At 35.0% G+C, this 19035-nt stretch overlaps 2 protein-coding genes across 7 annotated transcripts in view; both read left to right on the top strand.

The window, feature by feature from the left end:
- The window catches only part of LOC143242268 (uncharacterized), a 109521-nt gene that overhangs the window by 55714 nt on the left and 34772 nt on the right, over positions 1 to 19035 (top strand). The window lies entirely within an intron of this gene.
- Positions 1 to 19035, top strand: part of LOC143242177 (serine/threonine-protein kinase atr-like) — a 35337-nt gene that overhangs the window by 8456 nt on the left and 7846 nt on the right. For 2 of the 6 annotated variants that reach the window (XM_076485531.1, XM_076485532.1), the window contains exons 4-9: positions 797 to 836; positions 1034 to 1184; positions 1450 to 1540; positions 9635 to 9774; positions 10567 to 10709; positions 13711 to 13810. In XM_076485531.1, the coding sequence (XP_076341646.1) occupies positions 797 to 836; positions 1034 to 1184; positions 1450 to 1540; positions 9635 to 9724 (372 nt within the window). In that variant the 3' untranslated portion in view covers positions 9725 to 9774; positions 10567 to 10709; positions 13711 to 13810. Of the gene's footprint in view, positions 1 to 796; positions 837 to 1033; positions 1185 to 1449; positions 1541 to 9634; positions 9775 to 10566; positions 10710 to 13682; positions 13811 to 19035 lie in introns of all 6 variants that reach the window. The other 4 variants (XM_076485533.1, XM_076485534.1, XM_076485536.1 and 1 more) reach the window with 4 other exon arrangements.

Genomic DNA, 19035 nt, shown 5'->3' on the forward strand with positions numbered 1-19035 from the left:
TACACTTGTGCTTTTAATGTTTTAAAAAGTTGTCCAAAGATGATGAGAAGTCTTCATGACAACACTGGTATTACTGATGATGATCTTTTTGCTTCCAGCATCTCTCTTCATCCTCAGATAACTTAACGCTGGGTGTACAAGCTAAAGAGGCATATTGAAAACTTCTTAAACAGCTTACCTGTTTGCTGTGGATGGACATACTTTGTCAGCATTCAAAACTCTAGTAAAGTGTAAAAGCAAAATGGGGTACAGTTGATTTCAGATCTTGATAATGCCAATAGAAAGAAATAATTAATTAACATTATTGTTGAAGCCATTCAAGTTGCGGTACTCTTATGCAATGCTTAGTTGTGGTAGTTACACATGAAAACTGGCTCTAAAAATAAACAAACTGATTTTTGCTAAAGCAGTGAAGCAATGTTTTACAGTTTATTTCTGTTGTTGCCTTACAGAACATTGGGAGCTTTGGCGATGTAGGTACAAGTAATCTAAAGAGGATTATTGGTGATGGACTTAAAGATGATGGAAATGTTTTAATTCCATCAAAGAAATATGCTTACATGCTAATTTTAGCTACAGCTTATGAAGTCTCTTTTGACAAATCCTGTTTTTTTAAATATTGCCTTTTGAATTAAGAACTTAAAACTTGTATACTGTTATAATATGCATTATTAGCTGAGCTGTTTATGCTATTCTAATTGTTATAACAAATTAATTAAATTTTGATTGTGAGACACTAAGATCTTGTGTCATGCCAAGTAAGTAATACTTTTGGCGATCTGTTTATCTTTTTCAGAACAAGCATCATAGTGTGAGGATTGACATTTGCTCAGTAGGTAATACCGTCTTCTCTAACTCATTTTCCATCGCATCAAGAGTTATGTGACTTTAGTCTTAAAGACAAAAAAGCAGAAGACTTTCAAAACGTTGTCCTCTACACTTGTGTCTCCACAACAGGCAGTAGCTATCAATTCTACAAAGTTTCATCAAGATCAAATTGCTGAATTTCAAATTCTGTTATCATGTTTGATAGGTCAACTACAAGATGCATTTTCCTGTTATGAAAGAGCTGTAAAAGTTAAACCAGACACAATTAGTCACCATCAGGGTCTTCTTCGATGCTTGATGGGTTTAGATCAGTCAAACACAGCACTTACCTATGCTACTGGTCTTGTAAATGAGAGGTTTGTGTTTGTTTGTTTTATGCACACTTTTTAAGTTATTTTCATCCAACAGGAAACAGAGTTGCTTTCTTAAACATGGGTATTTCTTCTTTTTATAATTTGTCTAGCTTTACACCTGACAGGAAATAAGATTTATTTGTTAATTATATTTATTTTCTTATATTCATAATGCTTTGTACTAGCACTAACTCTATATAAACTTCGACATTTTCTGGTGAAAAATGTGAAAGTTTAGATAAATTTTTTTGTTGCATTATTTTTATAGACCAGAATGGTCAAATGAGATAAATCCATTTCATGTAGAATCAGCATGGAAGTTAGCAGACTGGGACGGCCTTTCTGAGTTCCTAAAATCGGTAAGTACGATAAGATCAAAAGTATTTTCAAATTTTAAATTAATGTAGTGACTAGGATGATTTGTTAGCTACATTCATTGGCACAACTGTTTGAGCATAAATGTCTTCTTTATTTATACTTCTGTGCATAAATGTCTTTATTTATACTTCTGTACATAAATGTCTTCTTTATTCATACTTCTGCACATAAATGTCTTCTTTATTCATACTTCTGCACATAAATGTCTTCTTTATTCATACTTCTGCACATAAATGTCTTCTTTATTCATACTTCTGCACATAAATGTCTTCTTTATTCATACTTCTGCACATAAATGTCTTCTTTATTCATACTTCTGCACATAAATGTCTTCTTTATTCATACTTCTTTATTCACATAAATGTCTTCTTTATTCATACTTTTGTACATAAATGTCTTCTTTATTCATACTTTTGTACATAAATGTCTTCGTTATTCATACTTCTGTACATAAATGTCTTCTTTATTCATAGTTCTGTACTAGTTTAATTGTTCTTCTGATACAGAAGAGCATCGTAAGTCCTCATTTATCTAAAGAAACTGTCCCAAGAGACATCAGTTTGATTTGTTAAAACAGTGAGTGTTTATTTATCTCTTATTATGGAAAAAAAAATTAAAAAACTATTGTGCCTGCAACATGTATAATAAAATTGCATCATGATAAAATAAACTATAATTTGTACAATTTACAGAAATGAATAAAACATTGTTTTACAAGTAGTATGATTAAAGTTTGTCATTTTTATATTCAAACTTTTATTGATTAAAGTTTCAATTAATAATGTTTTATATAACACATTGAAAAACTCATTACTGCCACTTCACTGGAAATTCGTGGTTTCACTGAAAGTCTTTTCACTAGAGATGTAGTACTGTAATATAAATTACGGTGAATCTTGTTTGTTTTTTTATTAGAAATTTGTTTAGAATAGCACTTGCTAATAATACCAGGAGGTTCAATGACCCTTCTTGTAGAGCTGGCTGTCTGGCAGCAAGTAGAGGAGGAATCCTTTACTTACTTTACCAATCGACTTCTGTTTATTTACTGTCCTGTTGACAAGCTCGTGTTTTAGTTTTACTGCTGTATCATACAGTTTCCTTTCTTCTGAATGTTGTGAGGAATACTTTCTATGGTTGTCACTTTTGCCATATTAATGCACGTGGAGCCATATTCTTTCATTAGAATTGAGTGGATATGGCACACAGTGACAGAGGATGGTCTTACTATACAGTTTCTTTATTTCTGTCATCCATATGGGAAAATACTGAATTACTGATATGATACCTTTCCTATACTAACATAATTGCTTTCCTAGAGTTGCGCTACACTCTCTTTGTATAAATTTTGCTTATCACTAGCCTTGAGACTTCTGTCCAGATTCGTATTTCCATGCAAGTAAGTATGCAACAACCCTCCAACAGTAAGAGAGTAACACACTTTTCTAGCACAGCTGACTTCCTCCATTCTGAAGTATACAATCATCATTTCATGACTGGGCAGTTTATAAGCATTGGGTTTGTCTGTTGGCAGATGTGACAGCTTTTGTACAGCAAGTGGTGGACAAGTTCATGAAGCCTCTGCCTTTCTTTTGTACATGACATATCTCCAGTTATGTTTCTTGTTTGAGATGGAAGGAATTTTGTCAGTTTTTTTTATTATTACCTGCATCCTAATCATGTACCAATGCTGGCTTGAAACTACCTAAACCTTTTTTATTCTTTTGTACAATTTAGTTTCCTCAAGTTTGTTTCATTCACCTTATTTCTGTAGAAATCTCCAATCTTACATTGGTGTTTTGGTGCATGCTCTTTTACTTATCTTTTCAACAGTTGTGTGTTTATCTTCTTCAGCATTATCCTTTCATATTTGGTTGATTTGTTGCTACCATTTGTTAGAGCATAATGCCCTTGTTACTTAAGTCCTTTAACCCCACCCTATTTTGTTCTCATATGTTTTCATCTGCCTGTGTAGTTTTACTAAAATATTGTAAAGTGTTTCATTTCTCTGTATTCTACATGGTATATCTCCCTTTCAGTGCAGTATGGAAGTTCTTGCAACTTACCAGTTTCTAACTGCTGGAGTGGTGGACCATGAAGGCTTCGTCAAGTGCATGACAACTTTCAATCAGTAGAGAGTAGGGTGGTGGTGCTCTGCTAGTGCATATAGTGTGTATCCTTTTACTACTGAGGAATGGATGAAAAATTCCCAATATTGTATGGTTTTCTGTTAAACAAGTCTGCCTCATGCATTTTACTCCTGGCTAACTTTTTCCCACATTTTACTATCACTTGAATATCAGTTCTCATGCAGTCTTGTGTTTGAGTCACATATAACCAGTCAGCATACGGCCTCCCAAGTATGAATGATAGGGACCCTACACCTACCATGGACCAGACAAAAATTCCTGACACTACATGGTTTAGGCTAGGGTTAACCAAGTACCAGTGTTGGATGTTCTCAGCAGGTGTTGTGGACATTGTATCTGATGCTGGTGTTTGGGTATAGTGCTCATGAAACCCTGGTGTTGCTGCAGTGTTCTTGTTTGGCATTGTAATGCATCCACTCATAGGGCTTTATGGTGGGTGGGGACAGTGGACACCGAAAAATTCATTTTTTATTATGGACCATCCAAATAAAAAGTTAACCAAAATAGTGAAAAACAGTTTATGAGTAAACAATCACATCTTGAAGATTCTGAACAGCAATCTTTAACATTTGTAACTTCTGTACCTTATTTTATTATACTACATTTTCTTTCAGACAAACCTTTAGGGCAAATGTCTCCCTTTTTCATTCAGAAGGGACCAGAAGGTCTCACTGGCTCTCCAAAGTTGGTCAGAAGGATTCGCTCTTGTGACATATTGGTAGAAATATCCACATCTCGAGCACAGTGAATTCCTCTTACATTCCAAGGCAATATACCTATTGAGGTTATGCCTCATTCAACTCTGAATTCGTAACAAGAAGTTATTGTTGATAGGGATTTGAAGAACATCCTGAGTCAGAGATTCCCACTGGTTTCTCCCACCACAAGGAGTTTCTTCAGTAAGGTGTATCTCCACTCCCAAAGATGGAATTTTGATGCCGATCAATGTCCTCATTTTAACATTTACATCACAGCATCCACCTGCTACCAACAAGGCAGGTTATTTTAACTGCAAGGTACGGCCATACATTCCAAACCCTCTCGGATAGTTCCAGTGTCAGCCATTTGATCACTCGGAGACATCATGTCTTGGTTCCTTTTCATGTGCTCGTTGCAGTGGCAAGGATTATGGTGTCTATGAGTATGAAACAGACCCTTGTTGCATCACTTGCAATGGCTCTCACCCATCTTACTTTTATTCTTGCCCTAAATGGTTGGAAGGAATAAAAAAGGTACAGTGTTTAAAGACGATTCAAAATATTACTTGCCCTGAGGCTTGAAAATTGCTATCTACCACTTTATGTTGGACTTATGCTGATGCACTTCATTCCACTACTACAGTGGGAGTACAGACAGATCTCTCTGTACCTCCAAAAGAATCATTCTCAAAACAAACAGAAAGTCTTCTGACATCCATGGTTAAAAAAGTTAATGAATCAATGTCAACACCCATCTTTGTCTCTAACATTAATTTCAGCAAACCCCAATATCTGCTTCCTATGGTTTTGGTTACACTTTCTTCTCCTTTCCCAAGGTGCAAAATGATCATTTGTTTGCACCCTAAGTCACTGGAATCCTCTTCTAACAACAAAGACTTGCCCAATCAACCCAGGGTAGGATCCATTGAGGTTGGTAAACCTCCCTCGAATAAAGACAATAAAGAAATAAAACATGGTCTGCACCCAATTTGCCTACACGTAAATAAAAGTAGCCACCTTGATACAATGGAACTGTTGAAGTTTACATTCTAATCTGGGTGACATCAAAACACTTATTTCTTTCTACCATCCTGTATGTCTTTCCTTACAGGAAATCTTTCTGAAACTTGCTGATACAATCACCTTTCAGCAGTTTTCTTTGTACAGAAATGACAGGCTGTGTGATGGACAAGTGCATGGAGGGGTAGCACTGTTGGTTGATCAGCATGTGCTTACCCTGTCTTTGTTACTCAACACACCCTTGGAGGCTGTAGCCATTTGTGTTTCTTTGTGTCGTACCATCACTTTGTTCTCTCTACCTGTTGACTAGAGAGACCTATGATCAATCAGACCTTGATGCTCTCATTAAACAGTTGCCATCTCCATTTTTAATGCTGGGGGGCTTTAATGGAAATCGTCCCCTCTGAGGAAGTGCTGATATTGATGGGAGGGTCACTCCATAGAGTGTATGCTCTCAGATCACAACTTTTCTCTCTTCAATAGTGGTTCTTATACTTATTTTCATGCATCTAGTCAGTTCTTTACTGCTTTTGATCTCTCCATTTACTCCCCTTCACTATTCTCCCACTTTTCGTGGAGGGTTGACAATAACCCATGCAGCAGTGATAATTTTTCTACAATTTTGAGAGAGACTGGCTGTGGTCAATGCCACCCAACCCATGTGCACCAATGGAAAAAAGGATCAAGCAAACTTGCTCTCTTTCACTGTTCTTACAGAACTTGATCTTGCCATCATCTGTATGCCATCAATAGACGACTGTGTGACAGCAATAACTGACTGTATTGTACAGAAAGCTGCTCAAAGTATTCCTGAAGCCTTGACATGTTTTCCACAATATCATCATCTGTGGTGGAATCTTGCCTGCCACATGGCACAGAAGACTCAAAAATGGACGTGGGATACTTTTCATAGGTATCCCACATTCTCGAATCGCATCGCTTTCCAACAGGCCCGTGCACATGCTTGGTGGGTAATATGTCAAAGCCAGAAGGACTCTTGGATTAAGTTCACAATCAACATATCACCAGTTGGGCAGAGTGATTACTTCTTTCCTTTGAGCTGATTGTCTCTGTGACTATAATCGTCCCCTTACACTGGCTCTTCATCAGTCTGTCAGTACATTCGGTTGGACCTGATGATGTGCTCTATGAAATGCTGTGCTATCTCTCTCCTGCTTCTCTTGCTGTTTTTCTGATTGTTTTCAACCAGATGTGGCAAGAGAATGTTTTCCTGATGCCTGGCACTGAGCTATATTCCTATCTTTCTCTAAGCCTGGGAAGGATCCGAAGATTCCTTCAAACTACCATCCAATTGCTTTGATGAAATGTCTCTGTAACACCTTAGAGAGGATAGTTAAAGCTCGTCTTGTTTGGTTCCTTGAAGACAATAACCTCCTTTCGCCCACCCAGTGTGTGTTCTAACGACAGTGCTCCACCATGGACCACTTGATTCGACCTGAAACATTAATCAGAGAAGCTTTTCTCAAATGACAAAATCTTGTATCAATATTCTTTGATATTGAGAAGGCTTGTGACACAACATGGAGGTATGGCATTTCGCTAGACCTCCATATATATGGGTTACTTAGCCATTTACCCATGTTTATTAAAAAATTTTTAATGGACAGGTGATTCCAAGTTCATGTGGGTTCAACACATTCCAGTTTTTATCTACAGGAACTTGGAGTTCTTCAGGGCTGTGTTTTGAGTGACACATTTTTCAGTATAAAGATTAATGCCATCACTGAACTACTCCCTCTTACTGTTGCATACGGTCTCTATGTCAATGACTTTCACATTTCATGTCAATCATCAAACATGCAGTATATTGAGCGACAGCTACAAACTGCCCTCAATTGTTTTCTGAAGTGAATCACTGCAAACAGTTTTAATTCTCTCTCTAAAACTGTTTGTATGCACTTTTGCCACCAATGGGGTATTCACCTTGATCCTGAACTCAATATTGGTGAAGTTGTGCTTACTGTGGTCCCTGAAACAAAGTTCTTTGGGCTTATCTTTGACTGTAAGCTAAGCTTCATACCACACATCAAACAGCTACAGGTCAAATGTACAAGAGCACTGAACATCCTCCATGTCCACTCTTTCACATCTTGGGAAGTGGATCAATGTTCTTTGCTAAAGATATATCAGGCTATTACTTGTTCAAAACTGGAGTATGGATCACTGGTCTATGGCTCTGCCAGCACCTTGGCCTTCAAGATCATCATCAGGGACTTCAGCTCTGCACCAGGGCTTTCAGCACTTCCCCTGTTCATAGCTTATACATAGAATCTCACGAACCTTCTTTGCACCTCTGCCGTTTGCAACTGTCTTTACTGTATTCTTCAAAACTTCAGTCCTTACCATAACATTCCACCTGGGATTATGTTTTCCTTCCTCAGTGGGCCATGCTTTTGTAAAACAGACAGTCAGCCATTGCTCCTTTTGGCCTTTGTATCCAAGTACAGTTGGATGAATTGGGTCTATCCTTGGATAACATTTGCTGTATCCACTGGTCAGCTCATCCTACCATGGCTTATTACAGTCCCAAGATGTAACCTTTCTTTAAGTCATCTGAGAAAAGCAGACACTCCTGATTGGAAATACTGTATGTTATTTGCAGAACATCTTTCAAACCACCCTTCCATTCCAGATGGTTCAAAATCAGGTGACTCTGTGGGCTCAGCCATGGTTTGGTGGTTGTGCACAGAATCCTCTCTACAGTTTCTGTGTTCACTGCTGAACTGTATGTCATTTCTCTTGTCCTGTATCACACAGAAGCTAAGCAGTACTCAAATTGTACTATTTATACTGACTCGCTTAGTTCTCTACTGGTCCTTGAATTGTTTCATCTTAGTTCTTACTGATATTCAAAATCGACTGGCCCATTTCTCTTTAACATCTACTTCTGTCCAGTGTTTCTAGATACTGGGCCACATTGGTATTTGCAGGAACGAGCTTGGTGACACTGCAGATAAATCTGTCTGCTCTGGCTCTATCACTGCTGTTTCTGTTCCATACGTGGACTATGGTCCTGTATTCAAGGCTCAGCTTCATGCCAGTTAGCAGTCGACTTGGAGTGAGCAACGTGAAAACAAGCTTTTCTAAATAAAACGTGCTATTGGACTTTGGCTATCTTGCTTTCTTAAGGACCAAAAATGGAAAGAGGAAAATGTCCTAACTAGACTACACATTGGTCACAGTTTTTTAATTCATCGTTTTCTTTTATCTGGGACTGATGAACCAATGTATTGTCTGTTACATTAAGCCACATTTTACTGTTTCGGTGTCATTACGACTTAATTATGGCACCATTTTAAACATGTTTTGTCCCAAGGTTTATTTGTTAGACATTGTTATTGGCAATGGTGACATTGTCCACCTTTGAAATGTTTTTAGTTGTTTAAAGTCTATTAATCTTTTTAATGCTATTTAAGTTTGTTTGTTTTTTACTTTATATATTTGACATTTTTTTGATGTGATTCACTTTTAAGAATCAAAGTACATCTAGTTCGATCTAAAATTAGAAAATGGCCATAACATCCAATAACTTGAAACCAGGAATGGAAAGACCAACTTCAGGTGACTGATGCTACTTTTTAACTACCTGTTGGTCATTCTGGCAAGTTATGATAATTATAATTATGCTGTAAAAAGTCCTTCACAACTTGTATTACTGTAGTTTTTTTTTTCTTACTGCTGTAGACTAGATGTAAAAGTTGGATTTAATGCTATTTGTGTTTTTAATTCAAAAATGTAACTTTGTTTTGCTTTATTTTAATTTCCTTTAATGAATTTTAATAATTTTACTTTACTTTTAACTTTTAACCAGATGTTTGGTGCACATAGCCTGGTTGCTAGAACACCAAATCAACCAGCCATCCATGTAATTGTTTCCATGTCTAGTTGCATGGAAATGTTACATTATATTTGGGGGTATCATCATATCATCAGATATTATTCTTTTATCTTAGTAACAGTGAATTAGAAGTATGTTTTTTATTATGCTGCTTTCAGCTGTGTTTTCTTTTTCATGCTAAAAATGTTTAAATGGTTTAGAAAGATATTTAACATGATTCTCTATCTCAGTTGTGTTTTTCTTTTGTTAGTTTACTTTTTTTATATATATATATACTAGTTTTTCTGTAATAGTCAGACACTGAAATGTAGTTTAAGATTTTAGGGAGTATGTGTTTGTTTTTTCTTCCAGACTACACATGTTGACAGATATGGAGAAAGCAGTCTAAGTTTTTACAGGTCTCTGCCCTTCATTTCAAGGAAGCTACTCCTCAGTCAGTAGATTGAACTCCACTCTTAGAAGAGTGGAGAGGAAGAAGAAAATTGGTTCAAGTATGTGTTTCAGGTTTTACTTTTATTGCAAATAGAATATATAAAAACTGCAGTCTCAAAAGCTAGGAATGATTTTTTTATCTAATGATATTGATAATTTAACTTATAGTTTGTATACATTACTGATTATTTCTTTAAAGCTTTAAAGATACCAAATGAGATGTGAAGAGAAAAATAGAAAGCACTTATCATTCTTGTTTTTAAAAAAAAGTGTCTCATTATATATTGGGAGCAACTATTCTAATGATAAGAACTTCAACATTTATATCTTTGATATTGTACATTTTTTAGGTACGAGAACACATTTCTGAGTATAAAAACATAAATTGTTTAAAGCAGATTATACAATATAAATAATAAAGAATCATTTAATGATCATATACACAAACGTTTTAAAATAATTAGTATACTAATAATCAAAGTCTACATTAAAACAAAGATTAAAATTTTATTAATCTAACCTTGAACAGGCACTTATAGTTCTGTTTGTCTCTCTAGAAATAATTAAAAGTAATATAGAAATGAAATTTACTGAAATACCATGACCCAAACTTAAAGATATACCATTTTAATTATAACAACTGTTTCATTGGTTTTCATATAATATTTGTCTATTTTTACTTAATTCTTTATTTTAAAGGCTAAAATTTAGATGAATTATATTTTATGATTATAAATGTTTGTTAATTGTATTTAACTTCCCTTTAAACAGTACCTAGTAGAGGAGATCTTGAATTAGAAATAATATTTTGTATTCATGAGTGTTTTTTTTTTTACTTCTTTGTTTTACAGTCCTCACTTCATTATCAGGAACCTCTTCTTAATCTGTACCGGGTTCTCCTTACAATAGCCAAGAACCACATTCCTGAGCAGACCAAAAAGATTGATTACGAAATCGTAACTTGCTGGTTACAAAGTGCAAAACTTGCCAGAAAGTAGGTTTTATTACACTGCAAATAAATTCTTGTAATCACCTCATCTGTACTGTTCCTTTAACTTTTCAGTCAATTATTAATCTGATCTATTCTTTCATTAATATCATATAGTAACATACATTTCTCTGAAATGTGTATGGAGTATTTCAGAGGCATCAGACCTGGAGGTGTTGTAACATCCCCACTTTTACATATTTTACATGCATAGCAACTGTAAATTATTATATCAATTTTCTGGTGAGGACATGCCCTAAATCTTTACAGACTTAGCTGACTTTGACAGCAGGGGGAAACACTTTTAGCAGCTTCTTATACTTTAAATTCCTCGTTGTACATTTTGCGTGTCTAGTCAAGCACTCCACCTATTTCTCTCCTTCCTGCACCACTAATACTGAAGATATCACATTGATAAGTTCCTAAACCTGTCAGTGCATGCATGTAGAAGTTATTACTCATTTCTAATTCTTTGTAAGACATTATTGAGCTTTTATGTACATTCTCACAGAGAGAATATTATATAATGTGTTTATGGGGTATCATTTTCTTCTAACACTTTGTTCACATTAACAGAATCATTAATGTTTATTAAAATATTTTAATTTATAATCACAGTAAAGTTATATATTAGTCTCACAATTTATACAAGTAGCACACCTTGGTTGTAAGCTTCTGATGAAAATTTAAACTAAATGCAGTTTTAAAAAAAACAAATTCGTAATCCAGTTTACTGAGTTAAGTTGGGGGAGTATTTCTCATCAAAATCTGACTTTTTGATTCTGTTGTTAGTGTCACATAGTAAAATGTTAAAGAAATAATTTATGATCCATGATGGTGAGAAAAACCTGCTACATAGAGTTTTTCTCTGCCCATACCAGCCGTTTTTACATATATATTTTAATTATGCATTGTCACTTTAGCCTAAAATTATGTCAAGTTAAAAGACATGTATTATTTGTAACCCAGTTATAAGTTTTGAAAGAAAACTTCATATTTAAAATGATTCTATCTTCATAGATAAGGTCCATAAGTTTTATACAGGAATGATCAAACAAAAGAGGACATTACAAACCAAATCATACTGTTTCAAAAATAATTTTGTTTACCATCTGGCATTGCTTTTATTTCTCTTTTGTCAACAGTATGATAATGGAGATTTAAATGTGTGCCATTACTCAGAATATTGTAAGAACCATTGAACTTTGTCTAGAATAGATTATTTATGAAGTAGCTTAATTTTTAGGGATTAGCTTGATACCAGAGTAGCAAAATGTCCAAAATCGTGAGGGTACAGACCTCAAACTTTACAGAAATATGGAGGCCTACTGATGGATGTAATGAAACTAAAGCTTGTTTCAGTTGATCTGATAGATATTTGATTATGTTCTTCTATCTCACATTTTCTGTACATAAGTGAATAAATACAACATACATGTTTCAGGGGACTGTAAGTCTGGCATAAGAGGTGATGAGGATAACATTTTGTGTGTGTGGATTGATATGGTTCTTGTGCAGAACTGGGTTTGAATATGAAAATGATATTGTATTGATAATTTGACAATTACCCCACTAGCAGTTTTCTGAACTTTAAGGTGGAATTATTCTGTGGCATGGTGGGCTTTTATAATAGATTACTTTTACCAGTTACTGTGTATCTCTTATATTTCTGAATTCTAGTGTTTTTTAGTCTTGATGTTTCTACAGCATATTGGAATCCACAGAAGATGCTGTATATGATCTCTCTCTGTTAGGTGATTTGATGCAAATTAATTACAGTTGTTTTTGGCTTCTAAATGCTTTTCTGACTTAATATTGTGTACATATCCTGTATATGTGTTTTTAGAGAAATCTCTGACATATAGTTTTCTTCTTAGAGTAATGCTAAAATAATAGGACTTGAACCCCATATAACAAAAGGTAATACGAATAAATGTATACATCTGGTTACTACTGATATCATACATAATCTACCTAGGATATCAATCAATCTAAACTTGTATACCCCTATTGAAAATATTCAAACACAGAGAATGAGTCAATGATTTTGTTGGAGTGCTGCAGCTCATGTTGCCACATAGTTGTGCTCTGTCTAACGATTGTACATCTTGACAATATTCTGACAGCACAGTCTCCATTACAGAAGGCTCTTTCATGCAACTGTCATGTAGAAATTACATCTGAAACTTGATAATTAGGCTTTTCAGCTCGTAATCTACAGATTACAGGATTGAACCTCATTACTGAACATGTTTGCCCTCTCAGCTGTGGGAACATTATATATTGTGACAGTCTGTCCCACTATTCAGTCTGACAAAGGTTAGTGGTGGATGGTATTGGCTAATTGCTTTCTATATAATTCATCACTCAAAATTAGAGAAGGCTAGTGCAGATGGCTCTTGTGTAGCTTTGCATAAACATTCAACAACGAGTCTCAGGACACCATGCTTTCTATAATTGATTTAATTTATGGGGACATCAGTTTCTCAGTGCTTGTTTTGGAAGTTTGTTAGCACAGGAATCTGTAAGTGCTGTATCTAGGTTTGTTTTTTTATGATAATAAATGCTCTTTGTTTTAACTCGTATATTTTTATAGCCACTTCAAGTTCTTGACATGCTTGAAGCTTTCATGTGTTTATCAACTAATCTTGTGCATATTAATAGCTTGTATTCAAGTTCACTGCTAAAGTCCAGAACTGGTACTAGATTTGAATCATTAGAATAAATATTATATTTGATAGTAATTCATCTGATAACTGTAGAATTAGTACCATACACTAAGTGAAGAATTTATTTAAGAATGAGTTGTAATTAAATTATATCATTAGATTTAACTGTTATTAAAAACTAAGAAGTATCTGTGTAATAATTAATTGCATAATTATATTAATTATGTAATAATTAATTGCACTATTATATTGCATACATTATGATTAAAATCCAGTAACTGTACAATGAATCATGTCCATTAATTTTCAGAATAGTATTTTCAACCTGTGTTTTTTAGAAGTGGTCATCAACAGAGGGCTTATAGTTGTCTGCTAGAAGCTTCAGTATTAAACATACCTGAGACATTTGTGGAAAAATCTAAGTGGCACTGGAATAAAGTAAATATAAATCTCAGTGGTAATATTTTTTGTAATTATTAAAGCAGATACTGTTCTTAGTTGTTTGTAAAACTTTTGATGAAATTATTTAAAGTACCTCTTTTTAATATTTTTGAAATGCCAAAATTGTGAAATTGGAAGCTCCAGGATTTTGCTGTGATTTAAAATTTTGAACTATTATGTTATAATGTAGTAAATTTGAAAATTATTAATTTATAAATGTCACTTTTTTAAACTTTGAAACTGTTAAATTATGAACATTGTATGTTCTAAATGTATACATTTGGAAGTACAAGATTCTGGAACTTAAAAGCATTAAGAATTTAACCTTGGAAGTGAAAAATTTTTATATTTGAGGCAGTAAAAAATGTTCTCTCATCAAACACCATAACATTTGGTATTTCTAAACTGTAATATTTACTTTGAATCTGAGTTTTGTGAAGATTATAATGATGAATTTGTAATTAACAAAATGTTACAGCAGTCTATTTATTTTGGCACTTTACTGGCAAATTTTAGTGTTTAGTTATAACAGTTTTCTGTCGACTTGCATTTTTTGAACTAATAGTAAATAAATAAATTTTATTTATGCATATGATTGTTATCTCAAATTAGAACCACATCAGTGCAGTATTAGTATCTTATACCTCTTAAAAAAGAAACAATTAGTTCAAATGTGAGTTGCATTACATCAAAAATAAAATTTCCAAAATATATTTATATCTTCTTACCTTACAGTTATTATTCAGCTGCTATGGTTTCTTTTCCTTTGTCCATCTAAGTATAGGTCTGATTTTTTTCTCCCTTGCTCCAGTGTTTTATTTCACCTTTAAATCTATCTCATTACACTTTTCACCTACATCAATGTGACCTCTGTTTTAAAACTGTATATAAGCATTTCTTAACAGGTGCATGTAGTACAGTTGTTGAAGATATTTTATGCATTTTTTCAGGTTATATATTTGACTTTCGTGAAGTAAAAAAAAAATTGTTTGGTATGTACGTTTACAGCTTGAATTCATGAATTAATGTATCCAGCATGGAAACAAATTAGGCCTCTCCTATCTCACCTCTGATATATAACATTGCTCCCAAATTGGGAAAGGAGTCGCTCTTAGTTGAGGCTGTCCATGACCTTATCTGTAGTAAGGTGGAAACATAGGTTTGATGTGGTGGTCTCCAGGGGACTGTGATGCTGAACTTTTAGGTGATCCTGGACATTCTGGAGAGAATTTAGATTTGCTTTTTCTTGTGCCTTCCTTTCATCTGTTTGCTTCTAATGAGGCTAATTTTGATCACCTTTTACCAACTTCTTTTCTTTACTTAGTTCATTCAGTGTGTCATGTTTTTTGTCATTACTTGGTGGGTTTTCCTTGGGGGTGGAAAGGTCTGAAGGTGAGTACTTAGTCCTCCCTCCATTCCCTAATACTGAGGCTCATATAGAGATGTTTACTGCTCAGTTTGGTGAGTACTTAGTCCTCCCTCCATTCCCTGATACTGAGGCTCATATAAGAGATGTTTATTGCTCAGTTTTGTGAAGGGACAGCTATGTCTTGTCTGCCATGTTTGTCAGAACAGCATGTTTAACTCATTATCATGAGGTAGATACACGTTTAGACTCTCAGAGAATAGATCAGCTCCTGAAAATGTGAAGTTCCATAAAGAAGTTTATGCTTAATCTGAATATATCACAGTTTTGTAGGATTTGTTTGACCTTAACTAACACTGTAATATTTACTGTATGGACACTTTTTTTTCTCCTCATTTCAGTTGTCGACTTCAACACTTTCCTGAATTTCGTGGCTGGTATTTCATTGAAACATATTAGAGGGCATTTGTCTACTTACTGACAACCTCCATGTGTTATATGAGTCCTTTTTCTCAAACTCTTGATTTTTGCAGGCATTCCAGACCCTTCATATTCAAGGGCTTATGTCACCCATCTGCATTCGTCTTAGTTGTTGGTTGCTTGACTTTCCTCAGCTCTTACAGGAGGTCTAGTTCCAATGTTGTCCTGACCCTAACAACAACCCCTTGTTTCATCATTACTTACAATATTTTATGCCCTTATCTACAGGGTTCCATGTTCAATTGATTGGATTATTGCCAGCAGTGTCAATGACTACTGTATTCCTTTGTGTCCTGTGGGGACTCATCTACATTAATTTTTGTACATGTAGAAAACCTTTACCACAGATCCATGGGTACTACAGGCCCTTGCATCAGAATTGATCATTCATTTCTCATATCCACTACCATTTTTTCATCATCTTATAGTATTTCACTTCCTGCAAGTCCTCAAATGTTTTAACTTCATTCCATCCATGGTTATCAGAGATGTGTTGGTCATTGGAGTGATTGAGAGAGTTGTTTCAGTTCTTACTAAAGTTTATTTCTGTATATTTGTTGTGCCCATATTGTCATCAGTCTTTTCATTTAAATCAATTCCTAAATCTTCCACAGTTCACGGTGGAGTCATTCCTCATTCTATATTGGTGTTTTTTTGTTGGGAATGTTGTTGACCATGTTTAATGTTGCTAATGCCTATCTACACATTTCCATGGTGAAGTCATCCTGCTACTATCTATGTTTTGTGCACAAGGGTTTGGTGCTGCAGGTCATCTCTCTGCCCTTTAAACTCACACTGGTTCCATATGTTTACAGTTTATAGTTCATGTTATTTTCTTTACCCTATCTCAAAATGGAATCAGTCAATATTAGCTATCTCGTAAACACCAGAAAAAAACAACCAAAAAAGCACCCATCTTTTCTTTCCAGAATGACTTCAAATTGTAACATAAACCTACATTCTTTTATCCCAAGAAGTTTTAAGCTCATAGCAGAATAAATCTACTTATAATTAAACCATTATCCCACCATTATAAGATGTTAATCACCTGGGAAACATGCAGCTCACGTTACATTAATAAATTAAATTTACTCGTGAGTTGCTTGCTCATGAAAAAATATTATTATTACTTATTTTGCCTAAACTAAACTAAAAGGATACTTATTTTTACACTTTAGTTACTTTTATAAATATACATAAAAATAAAATGATTAACCATTTTCATTTATTTCTTGCTATTGACTATTAAAGTTTACAAATCTTTTTTAATTAACCCCATCCCCTGGGCCTGTGCACACACCATTACATGGACATCATGCTACTAGTAGCAGCATCACAGCACAGTCAGATACTATTTCTCTAAAGCAAAAAAAGATAGAATTTATTATCAGAGCTAAAACTTCTCATTTTCTTTGGAACACTCAACTACCAGCCTTTTGGTCTCTAGTAACCCACCCTTAGGCATTGACAATAGTTCTATTCAGTCATAACTGGACTGGATTGTGCTTATACACCTACCCACTGAATAATCTGTTACCCAGCTTCCTAGCAATGATTTCTTCAATCTCTTGTCGTATTCTGTTGATTGCACGAGATTGGCCTAATCAACCCTTATCTCATATACCATGTACCACTTTTCCCTTAGGGTTTATTTTATGTTGCTTCTGGCCTGTGGACATCACCAGTCAGAGTTATTTGCATTACACTTACAGAGGACACTTTTTCATTCTACCCATGTCCTTCTGTACCCAGATAGGTCCTTCTTACCTTACCACTGGCAGCCAGGAAAGGGATAAATACTTTTCACTGATTCATCTGACCTCTTTATTTTCACACATATAAATGATGGGTCCCCATTGTTTCTTATGTCTAATGAAGGCCTTGAGGTGTTAGGTTGCCTAAACTAAAGGTTTTAGTGGTGCTGGACAATGGCTTTTTATTTATTGTGTCTCTTTAGTTTCCCAGGGCTTACCTCTGGTTACCTCAATGGGATGAGTGGTAGAATTGATCCATATTGATTTTTATGGGCTCTCTCTGAAGGCAAGGAAAATTCTACAAGTCTCAACTTATCATCACATTTCTATGTTCATCGTGGCCCAGTTGAATTGCTCACTGGAGGACATTCTGAGCTTGTGTGTGAACCTTCCCCAATACTTTTATCTCACATTATTTACATAATCTGGCATTATCTTTCTTTGAGGGTTTTTTTACTACCCCTACATCTATGTTAACCTCATCTGCTAGGTTATACTGAAAGGTGAGTATTTGCATTACTAATCTTCTCTCTTTTTTTTTTAATTTCAAAATTCTACTTTTTGGTGAGTGTTGCCCAATCAAGTGTGCTTTTATCAAACCAAATTCACTCTAGCAACTACTGACACAGTATACTTTATCTAGGTTGTTACAGGCTCTGTGGAAATATGGTGTCACATACAACCACACAGAGACAGACTGAGTGGTATTACTCTACTATGCTGGATTACCACTCAGAAAATATAATGAATAAAGCATAAGGGGTTCTTCCCCATCTCTGCTGATCAGTGGATTGAATAAATCAGGGTCAGTTTGCTTTTAGAAATTTAGGAAATTTGGTTCACTTACTTTGCTGATTCTAGAGCATTGTTTTTTAGGACTTCTCTAATGTGCACTACCCCTGCCCCCAGTTAGAAACCTTTCTACTCAGGATTTTGAGTGTTTTTTTTTTTTTTTCCAGATTTTGGTAGGAGCAGCACCAGCTTAAACAGGAGCTTACTCGTAAGAGTAGTTCAGTTTCGACACTCAGCTATCCAGTTGGGTTTGGTGTGGTCTTTCTTCTTGATTAATGTTGGTTCAGTACATTGTTCATTGTCACTTCATAATTGTGGATGCAGAGTAGTCCCATTCTGTGTTTTTGGTTCATCACAGTTTGTTCCATATCTTTCCAGTAATTCCAGGGACAAATGGAATTTATGCTGCCCACTTGGCTAGGGAGAGAGGATGAGTGTCTGTAATTTCAGGTTGGATAAGTTCTGTTTCCTCAGGTTAAATATTGCATGCAGTGTCATGTTATTCCAAATCTGTGGTTTTGCTTTTGGACTTCTTCAGTTTGAGGAAAGGGCTTGTCCACATTGGTGTTATTTATTTACTTCTTATGATTCCAGATGCATCACTCTGTAGCTATGGGTTTGGATCCATCCTGTCTCACACACACATATATATATTATGATCCAAATGCCCTATCCACCAACATGGGATTTAGGAACCATGATCCTGTGATTCCAACCCTGAACAGTGATACCTTGGATATGTGGTTGGGGCTTGGCCAGTGATTATAACATATCATTTCAAGTTCCACATCCACTGCACAGTTTAGTTTCTGAGTGTGTAACATGCCTGT

This window comes from Tachypleus tridentatus, unplaced genomic scaffold, assembly GCF_004210375.1.
Source record: "Tachypleus tridentatus isolate NWPU-2018 unplaced genomic scaffold, ASM421037v1 Hic_cluster_2, whole genome shotgun sequence".
Classification (NCBI taxonomy): domain Eukaryota; kingdom Metazoa; phylum Arthropoda; class Merostomata; order Xiphosura; family Limulidae; genus Tachypleus; species Tachypleus tridentatus.